This window comes from Agelaius tricolor, unplaced genomic scaffold (assembly GCF_023055355.1).
Source record: "Agelaius tricolor isolate 1412-34295 unplaced genomic scaffold, bAgeTri1.0.p SCAF_9, whole genome shotgun sequence".
Taxonomy (NCBI): Eukaryota; Metazoa; Chordata; class Aves; order Passeriformes; family Icteridae; genus Agelaius; species Agelaius tricolor.
In genome coordinates, this window is record NW_027269269.1 from 7,579,161 (window position 1) to 7,596,268 (window position 17,108).

General features: G+C 40.0%; 1 protein-coding gene across 9 annotated transcripts in view; it reads right to left on the reverse strand.

Moving 5' to 3' along the window:
- The window catches only part of GRIA4 (glutamate ionotropic receptor AMPA type subunit 4), a 216,771-nt gene extending 211,754 nt beyond the window's left edge, over nt 1-5,017 (reverse strand). For 2 of the 9 annotated variants that reach the window (XR_011680261.1, XM_071434183.1), the window contains exons 1-2: nt 4,435-5,012; nt 3,138-3,296 (exon numbers count right to left, since the gene is read on the reverse strand). Coding sequence is in view for 8 of the 9 variants with exons in the window: in XM_071434183.1 (XP_071290284.1) it covers nt 3,138-3,296; nt 4,435-4,522 (247 nt within the window). In the remaining variant the exon portion in view is untranslated. Of the gene's footprint in view, nt 1-3,137; nt 3,297-4,434 lie in introns of all 9 variants that reach the window. The other 7 variants (XM_071434181.1, XM_071434178.1, XM_071434182.1 and 4 more) reach the window with 6 other exon arrangements.
- Between the last annotated feature and the right edge of the window lie 12,091 nt (nt 5,018-17,108).

Genomic DNA, 17,108 nt, shown 5'->3' on the forward strand with positions numbered 1-17,108 from the left:
CTGTTTGAAGAAAACAAAAATGCATAAAATAACCATTGGAAATTAGCTATGACATTGAACACACAAAATTTTCCAGTTCCAAAAGTATTCCTGGGTGAACATTTTGATGGATGTTTTTAACCTAGTGAAAACAAAAAAAAACATTAAAGTTTATCCAGTGTTGCAGTGAGTTACCTGCTAGTATGCCATCCATACTCCTTTGAAATAATCTGTCTACTGTCTCTGACACATGCAAAGGGTCAGGCCCTGAATCTTCACAAGTAACCTCTGCAGCAAATGGAAACAGAAATAGAGGAAACTGGTAATGTCTCAGAGCTTTATGCTTGAACTCACATGAATATTCATCTCGGTCCAGCAGCTCTCAGGCTTTTGTACTGTATGTTTGGGGACATGTGCTCTGAGTAATTCCTACGCAAACAGCAAGGTCCAAACCCAATGTTTCACAGCAGTTCAGCAAAGAGTTTTCAATTCATATTACCATGAAATCACTTAATTCAGAGCTGATGGTGGGGGTTTCTTTAATTAGGTTAGAAAAACTCACACATCTGCGCTTTAGAAGCCTCTGTCAAGCCAGGAAATTCAATCACATAGAAGCCAGTGTCCTCCAGCTATCAGACAATTGATTTTTGCAGGACTCTGCTCACATTTAGCTTAAGGAACATGAGATATGTTCATTCAGTTGTCAGTTGGTTTGCCTACATTTCATTAGGAGAATATCTGTTGTTTAAAATATATTCTTCAGTAATGAAATGTTTTTAAAAAGAAGTAGTCAGATTATTGGCACAAGACTGCAAAACATGAAATAAATGCAAACTTGGACTAATGCAAAAATACATGTGCATTTAAGTGGCAAGTAGAAACGTAAATAAGGCCTTTAGGATTACTTCTATTTAATACAGATGTACAGAATTTTATGAGCATACACACACATAAGCATACAAATTTAATTTTCCCTTTCTTCTCTGCCTCATCCCCATACTACAAGGATTCGTCATTTCTAAAGCTATTAAATACTTTGGAACCGAAACTGGGTTCAGCTTAAAGAGGAAAAAAAAAGGACCAGGTTATGAATCACTATTTCTATAAATGACAGCAAACATAATGGGAGAGGTGTTCCTCAGTTAAATATAAGGCAAAAATAGCATAAGGTGGTTGGAATGAGAGAAGAATCTGCTGCAAATAGAGTAAATGAGCAAAGGTTTGGCCAAACACTTTTTTGAATTAAAGGTGTTTAGTTTTACACAGTAAAGTGGTCCAATTTTAGACAATTTTAAATGTGTGCAAATCAGAATAAATGCACTAACATTCAAATGGAAAGACTAAGCAATATCCTTAATCCAAAATGTAGCAATAGCTTGAGAAATTGACAAAACTAGATGCATAGGCAGAATCTAGAATAATTGACTTAACTTAAAATTACTGATTTTAGTACACAGAAATTTTAGTCCCATCCCATTTGCTAAAAATTCAAGTTTAAAAACACTAGTGTGTCATTGGTCTTCATCGAATAAATATCAGTGCTTGCAAAAGTTGACATGAACTGTAGTATTTTCTCAATGTACTACACCTGCACAGACGTGATTCCTTCCAGTTTCAAAGCACCTTTTGAAATGTTTTTGCCTTATGGAATTTGATACTGATTTCCACGCTAAATACAACTAATACATTGCATAATATAGAATTCACGCTTTATGGGACATCACCCTTTCCTACATAAAATGAATGGAGCCATTTTGGCAGCTCAGAAGCTTTTCCTCTTAAACAAGGTGGCAAGGTCATCTGAAACGTGAAGTAGCAAAGACTTGGATAAATAAATTTAGTAATCATGCAATAAATTATTCATGAGAACTGCACAGCATATTGTATGTTTACATATTAAAAAGTGCCACAGAGATGGCAGTGAGAAAGTGAAGAGAAACACAGCACACATTCTAAAGGCACGATGAACACTAAGACATTCTCCAGTATGTTTCTATTTTAAACTCGCTCAGCAATGTCGCTTAGAGCATCTACTTCCAGAGGCAATTCACTCTTGAATGGAGAGGAGGGATTGGAAAACTTAAGAGCTACAGAGGAAAACCTATAGAGTCCTGAAATATGAACATCAAAGTAGTAACGCTACTACAGTCTTCAGCTCTGCCCCACTGTACACCACTGTCTTACATAATAACATGAATTCCTTTTAAGAAGCCAGACACACAGGAAAATAAATAGAAATAATGCTTTGCCCATCTCAGAGATTAGGCATATCTAGTACATGTTTTAACCACGGGTAAGGATCCTGGGGTGACTGAAATGTAGCAAGTTCAGCTAATTATACATCACTTTTATCAAAATAGAAATTAAAGAAAATAAATGTTACCTCATTTGTTAAGGGCATTTCTTGCTCTCTCTTCCTCTCATTGTGTATGTGCATCTGTGTGTATGTGGGGGGGTGTGTGTTTATAAAATATATAGTAGGACGAGAATATTTGTTGCAGTTGAGGTGGTCTGTGAAATCAAGTAGCTCAGATACTAACTTGATTTGGCACCAATGTATGGATGCATAGAGACATATCCACAGGATGTATGCATTACGAAATGGTAAGAGACATTTACAACCTAGAATATAAGAGCAGGGCTGCCTCAAGTGACATCACCAGATCAACTGCAGCGTCAAGCAACTCAGATATATTATCCTGCACACCACTGCTTCCCTGTCTCCTTTCCAGCCATTAGAAAAGCATTTGGGAGCACAAACATTATCATATATTTTCAAATACATGCAAGGCACAACACGCACAGAAGCAAACAAAAGTGTGGGGTTTATGCACTTATTGACACATTCACAATTTTTCTTTACAACAACAAAATTCATCTCCATAGAAACAAAAAAGCAAGAAACTACAATAATACTGCAGTTTACTTTTTACTAAAGTAAATGTCACATCAGGCTAGTCAGCAGAAGGCAGGAGAGGGGATTTTGCTCCGCTAAGGAACTAACGAGGACTGCTGCCCCTTTTGCTCTTCTGCAAAGGCTATCTGTACCGAAGACAGACTTCCTGATATATTTACAATGCAAGATAACTATGTGGTTTCCTGTTCTTTCCACTGCAATTTATGCGTAAGGTGGTCGGATCAGTGGCATGTTTACTTACAGGCATTTGTTACAGCGAAGCTGTTGGCTGTTTCAATGTTGTCTACATGAGGAACCAAATTAAAAGGTGCTTCGGATGCATTGGGGCTGGTGTTATGAAGAAAGATTGCTAATCGAAAAGCAGTGTATTCCTGATCTGTGTTCCTGATGAAGAGACCACCTACAAAAAAAACAGAAAAAAAAAAGCAAAAAGCAAAAGCAGCTGGGTAAATCATTTGCAAGCCACTTACTGTCTTGTAAAACCGAGCAACTGTCTCTTCCAAAGCTGCACAGTAAGGCAAGTCCTAAGACTTTAATGGATAAGGAACTAATCGTATTCATAATCACAACCACTGCCTTTAAATCACCGTCCTCAATCGATTTTAACCTCCCTGATGCATTCATGCTTCTTTTCTGACTTCTCGGTTTTCAGCCTTTCATACATAAATACCCAGATTTGTCATGATTACAGTGACCTTTTAAAGTGTTTAGCCTCCATCTCCCTGATACTGAACACACTGGTAAATCAGCTGCTCAACAGCCTCTCACATTAAGTGGCGGGCTGATTAAGCGGAACGATGCTTTCTAGATTAAAAAAAGGGAATACCAACTCGGCGTAGGATAATCTGCACTGAAGAGGAAGATAATGAACTTTGCTCCTCTGCAGCCATGTGCAGGCAGGGAGCAGCTCAGCCTTATTAGCAGCATCTTTACAAGTCCACAAGAAATGATGCAGTGATGGAGCTGGGCTGGAAAGAATTCAGATAGCTGCGTCCCATCCCAAACACGTCCGAAAGGAGGGAAGCAGGAGGCGATGGGAAAGGGGTGAGGATGGGGCACAGGACTAGAGGGACACACTTACAAAACCCTAAAGTTTCCAACTACAGAGAGGAACGAAGGACGGTGTAGCCTTTTGCCCCCCCATCCCTGCCGGCTACCGCAACCTCCGGTGCTCAGGACTCGCCATTCCTTCGAGAGTCAGGCAAGAGCAAGGGGAGTCAGAGGGGGCTAAACCAGCCAAGGGGCATCAGCCCCGAGCCCCTTCCTGCCCTGCCGACGCCGCACCCCCGGGGCTGGAAGGAGTTCTGCACAAGATAAGCATCCTCCTTCCCGCACGCGAACGCACGTAGAAATATTTACACACACACAGACACACGGAGGCACATACACAGAAACACGAGGATGATTCGTGCAGGCACGGAAATGGGATGGTGCTGGAGGAGATATCTGCAAAAACTGCCTTCAGAGCCGCCTTTCCAACTCACTTCGCAAAGCATTGAACCCCTGGACACACGCACGCAGCCCAATGCAGCGCTTACCTATTTGCACGCTGCTAGGAAAAGCTCCCATTGCTAGTCCCCAAAAGCCAGAAAACAACAAGACAAGCTGTCTGCAAATTATCCTCATCTTCTCTTCTGCCTCTCTGTCTCGCCTTCTCCCGCTCGCTCGCTGGATGCTGCTTAAAGAGGCATCGAGGGCGAGGAGGATACACACAATACCAGGAATAAAAAAAAAAAAAAAAATTAAAAAAAAATTAAAAAGGGGGGGAGAAAAAGAGAGGTTTCCTCCTTTTTCTTTTTTTTTTCTCTTTTCTTTTTTTTTTTTTTTTTTTCTGGTGGTTTGGTTTTAGAATTCGTTCGCTATCCTCTCCCGCTCGCGCCCTGCCTCTCTCCCGGCTGCCGCTTCAGCAAGCCATGCCGCCGCGGCCGATTTTTCCCGCAGTCTCCATCGCCGGGGAGCGGAGTGTGTCCGGCTGCAAATGTTGCACATGCAGAAGATGGTGGTGAGTTTGGCGGCGGGGGGCAGCGTCTGGCGGAGGCGCGGCGCGGCGCGGGCGGACATGCGCCGTGCGCCCCCCCCGCCGCCCGCACCGCCGCGGGCGGGAGCCGCCGCCGCCGAGCGCGCCCCGCTCCGCCCCGAGCCGCGGAGCCGCCCGCGCCGGACGCAGGAGCGGCGTTCGCCTTTATTTTTAATTTTTGGGGGGCTTTTTTTTTGTTGGTGCTGGTGTTTTTGGGGTTTTTTTTTCTTTTTATTCTTATTCGCCGCCCTCACCCCGCCTTTTTCGTGCCGCTCGCCCATCCGCGGGCGCGCAGCATCGCTGAACTTTGTGCGGCGGGAGTCGGGCCGGCAAGGACAGTGCCCCGGGCTGGGCGCGGGAGGCTCGTCCTCCGCAGCCCATCACTGGGGCTGCTGCTATTAAGTACCCGCTATTATTAATGAAGGTGGCCGGGCGGGTGTGCGTGCGCTGAGCGGCTGCGGAGCGGGGCAGGCGAGTCCCCCTCCCCGCGGGGGCGCTCCGCTCCGCTCCGCCGGGAGCCGCGGGACCGCTCCGCGCTGCCGGCCGCGCTCTGCGGCAGAGGATGGAGAGAGCGAGGGAGCGCTCAGCGCTGTGGCACTCGTGCTAAAGGGAGGGTGAGCGAATGGAAAGGAAAACTTCACTGCTCCTACGCCACCTCCTTTTCGCTTTTTTTTTTTTTTTTTTTTTTTTATTTCTTAATATTTTTAAGTGGAAGGAAAAAAAAAATGAGCTCTTTTACTGTCTAGTCTTTTTCTGGTGCCTTTGAATTTTTCTCTTTAAGCCTTGGAAGTTTCCCAGAGGAGCTGCTAGAAGTCTGGGTCTATTGCAGTTAATAATTAAAAGATATATATAATAAATGATAGGTAATGAAATCATCCAACAATAGCTGTATGTCAGAGGAGGGAGCTTCTAGCTTCACATGTGGCTTTACAAGATATTTCTGTCAGTCACAGGGAATGACTGGAGTTGCAATAGCATAATTTTAAAATGTTAATTGGCAATATGAAAGAATATTGATTTTTTTTAAGGTGAACTTTATGGATCTGCTTTGAAACACACACATTTGCTCCAAGATCAGAGTTTTGCCTCCTTTCACTTAAGTTTACTTTCTTAGTTTTTTACTGCACCTTGTGTCCTCAAACTCTTCTGTTGCAGGGTGAAATACAACCCCTCTATTTGCTGCAGAGGGTGACAGTGATTTGTGAAGAATGATTGTAGGCTCCTAGCATCTACCACATGGGAGAGTAAGCAGAGAACATTGAAAGCAGAGATGTATAGACAGACAGACTTATCGGTGTGGATGTGTCCAGCTGTGCGCATGACTCTGTGTCTGCATGTGTTTGGGAGACGGTGAAATTCCTGTAAATGAATTACTCTTTGAAAGATTTCTTTGCAGATCAATGGCAAACAGACTTAACCTGCATTTCAGAATACTCATTCCTTTATGTTTCAGTAAATCTTCTACTTCTGTTTACTTTCCCTTCACGTTTTCCAGTCTTCTCTCTGAAACAGCAGGCTTGTTCTTCACATTATTTACCCCTCTTTTTGTGACCTCTGCTTTTGCTCTTGTTTGATTTTCTTTTCTTCTTCCTTTCTTTGCCTCCTTTGTCTCCCTAAATTCTCCCCAAAATTTGGTTCCTCTTTTCCTCCATTCTTCATCATTTAAGTTTTTGACTTTGTAAACCCAGATAAAAAGCAATGAAAATGAGGTAATACTTCCATGGCTGGCTGGTTCTTCGCCACCAGGAGCAAGTGAACTTGGAAAAACATTTAGTTATTTTGCTGGCACATATGCATGTGAATTCATGCAAAATAAGTATTAGATGTTAAGATTTTAGACCTATATCCATGATAGTGATCAGCAAGGTACTGCCTGCTAACTGAGCTGAGGCATATGCTTTGGTCTATTTCAAACACAATGGTAGCATGTTAATTTAAATTTAATTTGAGAGTGCATAAGGAACATACAGTGGTCTAACCTGATCTGACCAAGAGTCTCACCCAGCGGTTCCTACATCAAATCTGTAATTTCTCTTGGAGTTGGACAATGTATTTTAGAGAAACATCCAATCTTGATTTAAAGACTTCAAGAGACAGGAAATCCATCACTTCCCAGGGTAAGTTGTTCAAGTTGATATCTACTCCCATTTGTTAAAACCTGCATTTTTCTAGCTTTAGTTTCTAATGTTCACTGTCAGAGATGAACCCAGTATTCCTGTAATGGTATCACTCAGTGCTATTCCTGGAAATAATCCCGTCCTCCACTTGACCCTCTCTTGCCCAGACTGCTCAGGATCATTTTGGCAGCTTTGGAAAGCAGAGGAAAGAAGGGGGATGAGGCTATACTATAGAAATTTTGTTTAAAAGACACAAGAGGGAAAAAATAAAGAATTGCAGTATCAAAGGGGGAAAATCCCATTTCAGTAAGTTTTGAGAAGTGAATGGCAGATGATGAAGTGATTGATCACAATGTTTATCTTACAGAAGAACTGGAACAGGAAAGGTAACAGGGATGTAATCAGGCTTAAGGCTGGAGGGGAGGAAAGGTGAGATAAGATTTTAGACTCTCTACTGGTCTGGTGAGTTAACTTTGTCTGATTGCCAGGTCCCTATGAAGCTGCTCTCCCACTCCCAAAAGGAAGGGGGTGAAAAATAAGGTGAAAAAGCTGAAGGGTCATGGTAAAGCTGAGGAGATCACTCACCAGTTACTATCACAGGCAAAACAGACTCAAATTGAGTAAAGGTAATTTAATTTATTGCCAGTAAGGGATAGGATAGAATAGAATGGTAAGAAACAAAGACAAAACTATAAACACCCCCTACACACACCTCTTACCAGGCTCAACTTCACTCCTTCTTCCATTACTTTTCTCCCTCCTCCTCCTGAGCAGTACAAAGGTGCCACTGAGCATCACTGATGGCCCCAGATTTGGGCAGTGATGGGTCTGTTTTGGAACAGGATGAAACTGGCTCCTTTTGGGAGCTTGTGGTGTTTTGTGACAGAGGCCATCCCTGCAGCACACACTCCCAGCACAGCCTTGCCACACAGACCAGTTTAGCTGTGGCCTGCCAAGCAAGAGGAGACCAGAAGGAAGAGCCTGTGTGTTTTCCCGGTGGCAGCCGGGGAGGTGCTGCACTGAAGCCATTTCTGAGCTGAGGTCCCAGGATCCTCTTAGTTCCCCTCAGGCAGATTAGGAAAGTTGTGGTTGGTGATTGAGGGAATGGGGGACAGATCTCAGAATTCCACAATGAAATATCAGAGAAATTAAGAAATTGGTGAAAGAAGTTTTGTTGAGTGCATCAGTTGCATGGAAGTGATAGACTAGAGGGGGTCTGTCTGGGGAGTCCATGGTGAAGGCTCGCTCTGCCTTTGGGCACAAACAGCTCATGTTGGCCTTGGCTGGAGGCCACCACTAGAGAGAAGACTCACTCTGTGGAGAATCAGCTGAGGCTGACTATCTGCTGCAGCACATGAATGACTCTTGCTGCAGAAGATGCATGAATGTGATTTTTTTTTTCCCTCTGGCAAGGTTTGGAAACCCTTGGCTATTTTCTTGATCAGATAGTCTTGTGCTTGAACAAAATGCCTGTATGAAAAGACCCTGCAGGAACTTGAATAATCTGAGAAGATTTACTCTAAAGAAGAGATGAAGGCTGGAATAAAACTGCAGAGAAGATACCAGAGGCATTCATCTTATGGAAATCCCAGAGGAAAAGCAGGATATGGAGGAGACAGATACTTTGCACTGTGGACAGAGTTTGTGTTACATATGTAGTAGATAAATATCCACATGCTGAAGTAGCAACTTTGACTCTTATTTATATGTTCTTGCATCCAAAATGCAAATTCCAGCTACACCATCTATTAAAAAGGCATGTCATTATGTGTCTGGAGATGTGTAACTTTTTGAGGGAGGTCTTGAGTAAAAAAGAGGGAATGTAAGGGCTGTGCCAATTGTCAAGGATTGGTTGTAACAATTAGGAGCACAAAGAGGAGGAAAGAATGACAATTTCACTATCAAAAGACACAAAAATAAAGATCCACCTTCACCCCTTCCTAGCAGGTTCCAGGTGCACAGAGGCAGTGACAGCTTTAAAACAGACAGCACCGTGCCCCTGGCCTGTGTGCCAAGGCTCCTAATGAATCCTTTCAGAGCAGGCAAATGTCTGTGCCACAATGGCTCCCTATGGCACAACCATCTGGGTACAGAGATCCATCCCAAAAGGAGACTCCTTCATTCAGATTACTCTTGCTTCAAATACAATTTTCATTGCAGCTCTCACTGCGTGGCCACTGGAAATGCTTCAGCAAAAAATAAATGGTGGCAAAACCAGTTGAGTCACCACCATGTACTTTCTTAGTCCTTTCCTGCCTTATGAAATGCTGTAGCTCGCACATCTGTCAAATAGATCCCTTAGACTGTAAACTCTGGGACAAGGATGTCTTTTGTGAAGTGCTAGGCAATAAAAAATAAATAGAATGCAAATCATCTATGTAGAACTTTTTGCACTCCACCCTTTGGCATGGTCTCATGTGACCTTTTGTAGTCATATCAGCAGTACTGAATAGAAAAACATCACACAAAAAGAAGATACAGTTTTCTTTCACTAGCAGAACTCCTTTTTGGGAAATCGCTTTACAGCAAGTTCTTCCATTTTGCAAGATTTTTTCCTCCTATTTTCATTCTTACTATTTTTCATTCATTTAAATTCTGGGGTAGAGAGAACAGTTAATTATTTTTAATAATACTTCTCATTAAGAGTTTTATTTTGATACTGGAAAAACTGTAGTACAATGCATCTGGCTTTGAATGTGTTCATCCACCAGGCCTACTCCTTTCTACTGTGATGCATGTTAACATCATTCTTTACAAACCTAATGACCTGAGGAAATTAATGGGATACTATAAGACACCATGACCATGAAAGGAGAAGTTGTTGTGGAATGGGAAAAATCCTGATTATAATTTAATTTGTGCTGGTATCAGTCAGAGAGTTTTTTCAACCTGAGAAAAATGTGGTAACTCTGATATAATTAAGAACTGCCTTATTAAGTTAGACTCAATGTCCATTTTTAACAGCGTCTTATGTGTAACATTAACTGATAGAGGTTTATTAGGAAAGAATAGGGGAGCTGAGCAGCTTTTCCTTTAAACTTTAAGGGACTTCGAGGAGGTTATTTCTTGCTGAATCCTCTGACCTCCTGACAGTCAGGGCTTTGGGTCTTTTAAACTAAAGATTTTCTAGGGGTCTTCGTGTTGAAGAGTTGCCTACAGTGTTGTTGCCTTATATTTACTTCCATGTCCAGCAGCATCCTATGCAAATTACTCTATAACCCCATACTAAGAAAGCAGTTTATTTGGTTTGATTTAAATCTTACTTTGTATTGACCTTTTCCTGGAAATTCTGAAAGGTAGTAATAATAAAAAAAATGTTTACCTTGTAATATCATTCATAGCTTTATATACTGTTATAATGTCACCTTTCAGTCACCTCTTTCTGTCTTCCCATATCTTATAGTCTATACTACATATCAATCCTCCTGGCCACTATTCTTTCTGCTGCCTCTCATGTCTTTCTGAAAAACAGGACACATTAAATAGAACACATTTTTTCAGGTGTAAAATTGGTTTCTGCTTAACTAATTTTTTTCCTAATCAGTCCTAAAACATAATTTTCCTCTGAGCATGCAGATGATGTTTTCAGGAAACTATCCACAAAGACTTCCATATCTCTTTCCTGGATGGTAATAGCTAATTTAGAGCCTATCATTGTGTCTGCATAGTTAAGGGGTTTTTTTCTCATGTACACTGCTTTGTAAATTTTTTTATACAGAATTCCATTTGCTATTTTATTTTTCAATCAATTAATACTGTGAAATTTTTCTGCAATACTTTCCAGACAGTTTCAGTCCCTGGGAATTTGATAAAATAACAAAATCAGAATCTATTCCCTTCAAATTTGATCTTATATTCATTACATTTGTAATGGCTTTATAGGTTTTTTCTGTCCATATTAATAATCTGGGCTGCATCATGGGGTGTACCTTAGAAAATACAAAAGTTTGAAGTAATGTTTCTTTCCTAAGTACAGCTTATTGCAGTAGTAAATGCCAGGCAATTCTGAAGGATGGGGTAATTTCCTCATCAATTACAGGTGTGCTTGTGGGGAAAATACAGCAGCTTAAAAGCATTCCACCTGAGCCCATCTGGTCTTGTTTATACAGGGAAAAAAAGATCAACTTTTGCTAATGCTGGTTTCTGCCCATCACTTATAATAATTCCCAAATTCAAAATGAGTTATTGCTAATCTTCTAGGTACTGGGCAGGTTAGACCAACTGTTTGTAAACTTCCATGAAATAGGGTTTAAAATAAGTGTATTTCATTCTCATTTTTCATACTTACTCATCTGAGTACTTTTCTAAAGTAGCAAAGGAAGGGTTCCTCTGGGTATATCTGAGGAGTCTAGTTGGTAATCACCCACACCAAAACGTCAGGTTGTTACCTGAAAGGGAGGGTACAGGTTGAGAAAGGTCATTCACCTACATGTCCCTCTGCTGTGGACAGGAGACATGCACATGGCTCTTCTGAATCATGCAGTACTTAAAAATTCCCTTTTTTATCTGGGATCAGGACATTGGTTCTACATCTCCTAAGCAAAGCGTAGTCACAGTAACAAAGACAACTCCCTGCAGGTGAATGCTTTGTAGTAAAACTGAATTCAGTGTGGAATGAGATGGGAAGAAACCAGAAGAAAATCAGGAGACAGAAACTCGATTTAGGTAATTACAGATATTTGGAATGTGAATTCTTATGAATAAAAATTTGCTTTTCCTAAATAAAAAAAGACTGTTTCTTTGGGTTACATTAACCCAATAAACCAAAACCAAACCAAAAACCAAAACCACAAAAACATATTAAAACATCACACTAATTCCATGAGAAATAAGATTTTCCCCTTAAACATATTTGTATTTTGGCGTTTTTTTGTTGATGGAAAATATTTTTCATTTTCTTACCAGTTCTCATTAAAATGTTTTCTCATAAGCTCTGGGACATAATCTACTCAGCAGAGTGAGGAAGATGTCAGAACTGTATAAAAAATAGCCTCTGTTCACTACCCATAGCATTTTGCTGTATTGACCTAATTGTCACTTCTTGTGAAAAAACACCCCAAAGCTCACCTTTGTTTGAAGGCAATGGTTTTTAGCTCATTTCTCTTGTTCACCTCCTGAGTGCTGTCACCCACAAGAAGGATTGAGCTGGTTTCTGTGGGCTTGTGCCACCACTATCAGAGAATCACCTCATCACATCAAGCTGCACAAGTCTCAGTACTGATGATGCTGGATGAGCAAAAAGGATGATTCCAGTTCCAGAGGGAGAAAGGAAATGGTGAAATTGCTGAGAAGAAGCCTCTGCCTTGTCTTTTTAACACATGAAGTGAAACAAATTTGATAAAAAATACTTCATGCATAATAACCAGGAAACCTTCAACGCTCTTTCTGCAGAATCATACTTATAGAATTTAACTGCAGTTTGATACACCAAATTGCTCATAAAAATTAGTTTTAGTGAGGTTTATTGCCAATAAAAATGTTACTTTTCACTTACATCCTGTGATCTTGTCTTGCATTTCCCAGTCCCTAACAGACCTGTATCTGCATGTTTGAGAGATAAATATCCTTCTTTTGTACCAAAGCACTGCTTACTTATATAGAGCTATTTCTCAGCTTCAAAAAAAAACATACAATCAAATATTGCAATGCTTTTCTCAAATCACACACACTCTCTCTATTTTCTGCTATATTTCATATTAATTAGAGCCCATAAAATATTGCCTGGATTTGAAGATGCATTTTCAGCCCACAGTTTTGGCCTTTCTGTATTCAAAATTGTATTATTCTCTCCATGGTAGGGTTAAAGTTTATCTTAAATAAATCTGTCTCTTTGGCTCAGCTCTAGCTGGCTTCCAGCCCCCATCCCCATACCACAAAAGCTGCAGACCAGATAATTGCTGTCATTGAGCTATAGCCATATGCTGTGTTTGCAGAACTAGAATCTGTTTCCTTAGAAAATCAGACAATCTTTGATGCCTTAAATGTTATAAGTTCTTACTAGTACTCTGATAGTCAAGACATGCCAGTTTTTATTCAGTTTTTCTTCTTCAAAAATATGTAGTGAAGATAGAAGGTAGGTTTATCTGTTGCATTATTAAGTAAAGTTTATGAAGCAATTTAGAGCTGTAATGGTCCCATCCAGCACTAATGTCCCTGAAAATAAATTAATTTATAAGCTCTTGGTTTATTTAACAGTTGATACACAATGATTCATACTCTAAGGACTAGGGATTATTGGCAGAAAGTTTTTTCATTGTGCATCTTTTAAAACAGGTCAGATTTTGTCGTAATAATTGATGTATACATACTTATAAAAATTATCCAAAATGCATTTTATGTTAACTTTCTCAGTTTTCTGCTGTGCTAAATAGCACTGTAATCTGCAAGTAATTGCAAGGCAAGCAGGGGTGCCTTTAGGGGAAGCAAATGCTACTTTGCAAAAGGGTGAAATTATCTAACCTTATGTCATTTGGAGCACTCTTTTAAAAAATCCATAAGTGGTCCTTACTAAAGCACATCATGTGGTCATTGAATTAGAAATACAGGGATGGAATAGATTCCAAAGGTTATATCGTCCAGTCCTCTGCCTCTGGGGAAGGAACAAATACACCACAGATTCCTACAGAGATTTTTATCTGCTACTTTTTTTTAGAATTTCTGCTAAAAGACTCTCCAAGGGTGTCCTGTTCAAGCTTTCTCCTCTCAATTTTTTTATTAATATATGACCTATATAGTCTTTACTGCAAGTTGTACTGGGTACTTTTTGTCTTTCCTTCACATGGACAATTCGTAACAATTGATCATTGTCTTTCCTATTAACAATCTGCCATATCCTGAAAGATCTATCAAGTCTTTGTCTGCCTAGACTAAAAGAAACCCATCTTTTTGCAGTCTTCCTTCACTATTAATACTTTCTGAGCCCTCTTCTCTTTCCTGCTGTTTTCTTCTGTATTCTTTCCAGGGTGACTATATGTCTTTTGGAGTATGGCACTGAAAGCCACTGGCATTCATTCAGCTGCATTCTCTCTGTAAACAAGTAGAAGGAAATTATTCTGACCCATATCTTACCTTCAAAATGCTTGACAACAGATTGTCCCTTTCCTTCTTTTGCAGTAATACTGCAAAAGATTCACAGCTCTTTTCTAATACTCTTAAACTTTCAGGTCCTTCTTTCCTCACTTGGCATTTTCAGTACTCATTTCTCCTTACTAGTTATTTTGCTCTGAACTTCATTTCTTTTTTATTATTTTCTTTTAATTCTAGATTATGTATTTATTAGGACAGTTCAGAAGTCTCCAGACTTCTGTAACCCTCACATATCCTATTTTATCTACAACAATTTTAAACTTTTTAATCCATACTTTTAATGAAAGCAGTGAACAGAGTTGTGCCTGAAATCTCTAAGGGTTGCAGTCTGAAAGAAAATCCCCATTTGATACTGATAGTTATTCTTTGATAAAAGCTTTCCAAGAAGTCACACACAGTCTCTATATGTTTTTTCATGTAGAAGACATTTCCCTTCTTTTCCTACAATAATTTAATAGGAAAAAAATTAAATTTCTTACTGTACTCAAGATACTTCAACATTATTCTTCTTCCCTGTGCCATGGTTTAAACCCAGCTGGCAAATCAACACCACACAGCCACTTGGACTCTCCCCCTGCAGCATAATCGGGGAACCAGGATGGTAAAAATGAGAAAACTCATGGGTTGAGATAAAGACAGTTAAATAAGGGAAGAAAAAGACACACACACGAGAAAAGCAAAGATTTCCTTCTCCACTTCCCATGGGCAGCCCAGTGTTCAGCCATCTTCAAGAAAGCAGAGATCCATCATCAAGTGTGTACCAGTGCCATGGGAACACAAACACTATCACTCTGAACATCCTCCCTTCCTTCTTTCCCCCCCAGCTTTCCACGCTGAGCACGGTGCTGTATGGTCGGGAATGTCCCTTGGACCAGCTGGGGTCAGCTGTCCCAGCTGTGTCCCCTCCCAGCTCCTTGTGCACACTGAGCTACTGGCTTGTAGGGTGGGGTGAGAGGAAGGAGAGGCCTTAACTCTGTGAAAGTGCTGCTCAGCAGTGACTAAAGCATCCCTGTGTTACTGACACTGCTTCCAGCACAAATCCAGGGCATAGCCCCAGACCAGCTACTGTGAAGGAAATGACACCAGCCAAAATCAGCTCACCCAGTAATATAGTTATCCCACCCCAGGAGATTAGCTTGGCTTGACACAGTTAATTTTTGAAAAATACACATTGTTTGATTTTATTATTCTTCAGGTGTTTCCAAGTTTTCTGTGTACACATCTTTTCCATTTTAATGCAGTCAGTAGTTAGGTGAGGTGTCCCATTTTCTTTAGAGTCCCCATTATCCCTCTTTTAAAGATACACATTTTCTTATTTTCTGAGACTATCCCTCTCAATATGACTTCTCACATGTAATCACTGATGCTTCAAATACAGTATTGTTTATTTCTTCATGCATTTGGAGGTAAATTTAATCAAGTAGTGGACACTTTAAAATAAAAAAAACTCATTAAAAAAATTAGCTATTCTGTCTTAACTATTGAAATTCAGATTTTGTCCTTCAAATAGTTTAGAAGGCTTAAAAGTAGCTTGAAAGAGTCATCATCATAAAACCGTGCTTCAAACTATGCTAGTGGTGTTTGAAATATCAAAAGCCTGTTTTACACAAGTAGCCAAGTGCACACCTTTAAAGCTTTTTTTTGCATTTCTTTTGGAGCATTTTACTTTTTGTTCCTTGAAATGTTTTCTTATTGTGTTACAAGAGTAAGGTGAGGAGCTAAAGCGTTAGTTCAACAAAGCAGTATTTCAGGAAGAATCCTCAGTGGTGGGAAAAAGATTGTGTACTGCCTGAAGTGAACAGATTATTTCTTTTAGAGTTATTTTGAACATATTCATGTTGTACATGCACCTGATGCACTTAGCACATGCAAACTTTGCAGAGAGATTTTGCATTCAGATCAGGTAAACCTCCAGCCAAATACACTCATGAATACTGAAGTAATTACTGAGCTCTGAGGACACGTTGTGAGGACATTATCATTTGTCAGCAGGATACCAGTGACTTCTGTCATGGAAAATTTACATTAGCATCATTGTTAAATAGTCTGTTTACTAGTTTCTTAATGACCTGCAGCAAACAATGATTTGAACTACTTTATGAAGTTCAGCGTGGAAGGCTGCAGTTAGGTTGAATGAATTTTCATAGGTTAATGGTATTAAGACAGAATCAACAGCAGCTGTCAAGTCATATGCAACCAAATCATCTGTGAATAGGTCTAGGTGGCACTTGTTTCTGTGATGCTAATGTAGGTTAGAGATGTAAAGTTAGTTTTAAAATATGCACTTGAAATATAAGTAGCCAGATAGCTGTGCTGGAGCATGAAGCCTGGAAGGGACTCTGAAAATCCATCTCACAGGTTAGGAAAAGAAGGACTTCCTAAGCCAAAGCTGCCAAGAGTCATTCACTGGAGCAGATCAGCAGTTTCTAGGAAGGAAGTGTGTGCAAATCAAGACATATATGGTTTCCTTAGTAAGTACAACTTAAAAGCTACTCAAGAAACACTGGACAGTGCTAATAGGCTTAGAAATATTTTCTTAGGTTTCACTACTCAATAGCTGACAATTTGGAAATTTTTTTTTAATTTCCACAAATTATGATTTGATCCATGATCAGATGTTTCTGGAAAGATTTAATTAAACCTCACTAATTGAAAAAATATACATGATTTCTGATGATGCATGACAAGCTTTACATGTATTTAATATTTGAAGGAATTCTTTGCCTTAGCTAACATGTTTCATGGAGGGAAAATCAGACTTAACTGTTATTTGGCACCAGGGGGAAATTTTAGCACCTAATAGAAAGAAAATGTTCTTGGAAAAGTCTATTTGCAGTGTATTATTTTATTTTTCTTTATCAAATATAATAAAAAATATTGGTCTATTTAACTTGAGAGTAGGCAAAATTCATAAAGACTGACTTCTTAGAAATTTTTTTGTAGAGTGACGGGGTCAGTCCACACTTCTCCCCTGCTCCAGAGTAGGCTCTTC